General features: G+C 37.4%; 1 protein-coding gene across 1 annotated transcript in view; it reads right to left on the reverse strand.

Moving 5' to 3' along the window:
* Window positions 1-3,431, reverse strand: part of LOC107104462 (flocculation protein FLO11-like) — a 6,765-nt gene extending 3,334 nt beyond the window's left edge. The window contains exons 1-6 of the mRNA XM_015404460.1: window positions 3,112-3,431; window positions 2,663-2,932; window positions 2,417-2,527; window positions 2,241-2,336; window positions 2,068-2,160; window positions 1,459-1,539 (exon numbers count right to left, since the gene is read on the reverse strand). Of these exons, the coding sequence (XP_015259946.1) occupies window positions 1,459-1,539; window positions 2,068-2,160; window positions 2,241-2,336; window positions 2,417-2,527; window positions 2,663-2,753 (472 nt within the window). The 5' untranslated portion in view covers window positions 2,754-2,932; window positions 3,112-3,431. The remainder of the gene's footprint in view (window positions 1-1,458; window positions 1,540-2,067; window positions 2,161-2,240; window positions 2,337-2,416; window positions 2,528-2,662; window positions 2,933-3,111) is intronic.
* Window positions 3,432-4,953: the final 1,522 nt, after the last annotated feature.

A 4,953-nucleotide genomic window follows, 5' to 3' on the forward strand; every position in this document is an offset into this window, starting at 1 on the left:
TGGGGCTGACTAATAACAACAACAATAAAAAAAAACATTTTCAAACCCCCATTTCATTTTAGAAATTTCCAGTACAAATAAACCAGGATTGACAGCAAATAGTTGTGATTTGAGAATTTTCTAGAAATAAAACTTACTCGATCTTCTCTGATGGTGGAATAGTAAACATCTTCAGGATTACCCTGCAAAATAAAGATTTACTATTGTAAGATGTGCTGTTACTGTAAAGACATTATTTTTATTTCTTTTTAAAAATTTAGCTGCTTATTGTTAGGAATCCAGTTTGTGTGGGTTGTGCTTTTGTTTGCCTTCCCTCCACCACCAGGTGGCGCCTGGTTCTCGTTGGCCCTCTCATACACCTGCGGATGGTTACCTCATTACCGGAGGACTCTTAAGCTGCTGACTGCCACTACCTTGACACCAGAGTGTTTGCCAGTTTTGGGTACTCTAGGCAAGCTGAGTTTTGCTGAGTCATACTGAGTTTTTTTTAATCTGAGTTTTAACCTTGCTGTTTTTGTCTTTGCCTCTTGGCAGGAAGTCATCCTGTAAACTGGATGTTTTGGACCTTCTCCCCCCTGGAAGGATTCTCTGAGCATCAAACTGAGCTGCGGATTCAAGCTAGTGGTTTGGATCAACTTTTCCCCAAGGATTGTTTGGGCTTCTCTCTGAGCAGGGGATTCATCTCCACAAGAAACTGTTCAAGTACCATGGGAAAACTAAGTGGCAGTCAGCTCCTCCATTTCTCAAGGAAACACCGCAACCTGGGTAAACCCTGTCCGCCCTCCAATGAGCAAGTCAATTGCTGGAACAACCCACATTGACTAGATTCAACAAGAGACACCTTTTTCTGGAAACGTGAGTCCTGTTGCCTTAATTCCCTTCTTCAAATCGAAGAGACAAATTTCCTACTGAGCCTGAACTAACCGCAGAATCTTCCCCTTCACTTTTCAGTCCCGGTTCGACAGTGTTCAGAGCAGCACTGGACTCCTCTCCACCTACTCTCAATAAAACCTGTTAAACTTTTCCCAGATCTCTCTGTTTGGTCTTTTGCATGTGGGTCAGATCTTTAGATAAAATCATGACACTTATATCAAAATTGGTAAAATCCAGTTATGTTTTTGTGTATTAAAGCCTTTATATTGATTTCTTATAATGTTTCAGGGTTTCATGAAAAGCTGCATGTATTTAGCGTGTTGGTTCTTACAGTTTCGAGGCTTGGTTCCACATCATTGGGAGAAACCGGAGACTTTAAATTATTACCCTGAAGAAAGGAAAGATGACCAATAATGAACGATCATTTCAATGCTGTCAAAGAGAAAATGTTTTGGCTAAAGTAATGATTACACTCACAGCAGAGTTCTGCATCTGCCTTTTGTTTCCTGTATAACAAAACAAAAGGTGATTTTTTAACCACCACAATGAAACCATTTGGTAATATTTGAAGATTTGGGTTCTCACTTTTCATTCTCCATGTGATAACTGAGCCAACGACTATGAAGAGGATGACTAAAACCACAGCTGCTGCAATGTATGGAGCCCCTAATGACAAACCATCAAAAATATATATATATATGGTTAAAGCAGCTTTGATGACATTATCCTGTTTCTCTTTATGTGTAAAAAATATAATTGAAACAACTCAACCAACTCAAGCAACCAACAGAGGGTCTATAAATAGCATCAAACATTTGTTCCTCTGATTGCAAAACTGAATTTTTTATTTAAATTGAGTTAATGAGAGACCCATTAAATACTTCACTACACAAGTTTGTGTCACCTTAAGTTAACACAATTGTGCAATTATGTGTCCCAATGTGGTATGAAAATATTTGAGGAATTACAAATGAATGCAAGCAGGAAAAATACTGGATGAATATCACTGATCCTGCTTGTCAACAGGTTTTATGTGACAGTCAACAATGAACATTTGAGAAATTTTGAAAAGTTTCTTAGCGGATGAAAATACAAAAACTGCAATCTGTTTGAATAAAAGCATGTAAATAGATATCAGGGTTTAGTGGACAAAAAAAGACCTGCAACCATGAAAAAATATCACAGTATCTTTACCATTAGATGATGATTCTGTTGTGGTTGGACCTGGTTTTGTTGTTTTTCCTTTTTCTCTGGTTGGGCTTTGTGTGGTCACAACTTTTGTTTCAACTTAAGGGTTGAGATGAGAGAAAAGGGTTGAGTGGATAGAAAAGACCTGCAACAATGAAAGAACATCACAGCATCTTTACCTCCATTAGATGATGACTCTGTTGGTGTTGGACCTGGTTCTGTTCTTTGTTCTATTTCTATGGTTGGGCTGTGTGTGGTCTCAGCTTTTGTTTCAACTTAAGGGTTGAGATGAGAGAAAATGGTTTAGTGGAAAGAAAAGACCTGCAATAATGAAACAGCATCACAGCATCTTTACCTCCAATAGATGATGAGTCTGTTGTGGTTGGAACTGGTTCTGTGCTTCCTTCTACTTCTCTGGTTGGGCTGCATGTGGCTTCAGCTTTTGTTTCAACTTCAGACAAAGATACTGACAAAACCAAAGAGTTAATATGTTCATGTTTTCCCATTTGCAGTAAAGATAGTTAAATGTACAACTTAAACTGGAATCTCTGTGAGATCAGAGGTTCCAAGTTTTAGTAACTGAAGTAACAAGTTTTCTCACCTGATTTAATTTGACGGGATGGATCGTTAAAGTTGAAGAGCTGACTGGTTCCACCATGTGTGACTTCACAGCTGAACTCACACCTCTGCATGTAGGACTGCTTAATAAAACAAACTGCAGCAGAGCAGTCAGGCTGTTTTGACTCACAGTGTTTCACATCTTTAGCTCCAGCAGTACAGTTATGCTGCCACTTCACTTTGTAATCACACCGTCCATATGTCTTCACAGAACAAGTTAATGTCACCTTATCTCTGTCCCTTTGTTTAGTTACTGATGAAGAAACAGTAGGAGACACATTTTACACAAAACATACAGAATAACAGACTGTACTCATTATGGCTATATTTAAGTTCATATGTTTGTAAATAAAGTTTTTTTTTTCAGTTAAAGTAGGTGCCACAGCATTAATAAAACAGTGAGACAGATAATGGCTTAATATTAATACTCACTGTGGACAACAGACAGATCAACTCCAGACTGATGAACCAGGATGTGAGGATGGGATTTGTTTCCAGATTTGTATTGTTGGCAATGATAATGACCAGCATCCTCCACTCTGACATTCCTTATTACCAGAGAACAGCTTTCTAAACTCAGTTTGTTTGACTTACTTTGCAGATTTGGGTCAATCTTTCCGAGTGTGACCAGCTCTACTGAGGAGCTCCTTGAACTAAAGACCCATGTGGTGCCATTGCAGTTTGTTTGACCACTAATCAAACATTGGCAGGACAAAACCACAGTATCTCCAGATCTTATCAAAGCAGCTGTTCCATCTGTAAACAATGTTAACAGAAATTAACAGAGGTGTGTTACTTTTTGAATAAAAGCTTTTAATTGAGTTTATTGACATTTTCAGGTTTAATTACAGGAAATACTTGATTTGTGTTAAAATCGTAAATTACGTCTTTGTTTGCTGAATTTAGTAGAATAAATGCCATTCAAATTTCAGTGTTCTTACCTTCCAACTGAAGCTTCAGGATTAGAAATAAATAAAGTTTAATCCATTTGAGTTCAGCCATTGTTCCTATCAGCTACTGTCGCTCTCGTTCTGATGCACTAAACTGTCAGATACAGGCTGCCTTTGAAGGTCATTTCTATTTCCTGTATAAGAGGCGTTACTTCCTCAAAAACTTTTTAAACAAACTTTCTTCTTTTTTATGCTAACATTATATTGTGTTAAATTTAGACCTCTTTGAGACTACAAAAGACTACCAAACAGGTTTAAATAAATTACATTAAAGCCCTTTCGTGAATATTTTTTAACCACAAAGCACATTTTTGACAAAGGCATTTATGAGAGCCGGAGAGAAGAAGTGAACCAAATGCATTAAGATTTAAAAGAAAAAACAACGCAGATCTTGAGGACTAAGGTTGGGACCCCTGAAGAAATATAAACTGTTAAAAAAAAGGCCAGAGGTTTTAAAGTAATGTGTTTCAGGTTTTGACTCAGGCTTTCATGAGAACTGAAGGAGGAAGTACTTCGGTGAGAATGTGGGTAGCAGCAGAGCTCTTTTGGTTTTCATTGCTGCAAACACAGCTCTTAAAATGAGGGCTCAATCTTTCACTTCACTTTACATAGGTTTAGGCTATTTTTATATTCCACACATTCAGAACAGGTGGTTGTTTTTTTTTCTGCAGTCAGTTGAGTGTTTAAAAAGCATTCCTTTTATCTCTTTAAACACATTTCATTATTTGGTTACCGAGGTGCAGATACACAGCAATAGATCAGCCCACAGTTTTTTTACTGTCAGTGGAAAAAAAAGAAGAAACAAGCATAATAAGTCTCAAGTTTTCAAGTATTAGCAGTTCCTCTTTTTATGGCGCAACTAGCCACAACTTATAGACAGAAAATGTGGTGGAGAGAAGGGGGAACATGAGGAGGGGGGCTGTTGCTTCATGAACGCGATTCATGACGCAGGTGAGGCCTGCATACATTGGCTGCATGTTCTATTGTTGCACCATTAGTTATTTTAAAGTATCTTTGGTATCATTTATTACAATATCACATTTTTTACACATTTGAATATATTAGTTTTACATAACGGAAGTAAGTTTACAATGTTTAATAGCAGAGAAGGTATTAACACTGAAGTTTAAATAATCCTCGCCTTTTTGCATACCCAAATTGAAAAGCAAATATCTAAGGAACTGTTCACCCAAATAACGTGTGATACATCATTTGAAAGCAAACACCTTCTAGTTTCCAACATCAAAACAGTGTGACTAAAACACGGCCTAAACTGCATCAGTTCAAACATGACTCAAATTAGGTTTTTTTTCCTTCTCGAAAA

The sequence above is a fragment of the Cyprinodon variegatus genome, unplaced genomic scaffold (assembly GCF_000732505.1).
Source record: "Cyprinodon variegatus isolate N-32 unplaced genomic scaffold, C_variegatus-1.0 Scaffold1752, whole genome shotgun sequence".
NCBI classification, from domain to species: Eukaryota; Metazoa; Chordata; class Actinopteri; order Cyprinodontiformes; family Cyprinodontidae; genus Cyprinodon; species Cyprinodon variegatus.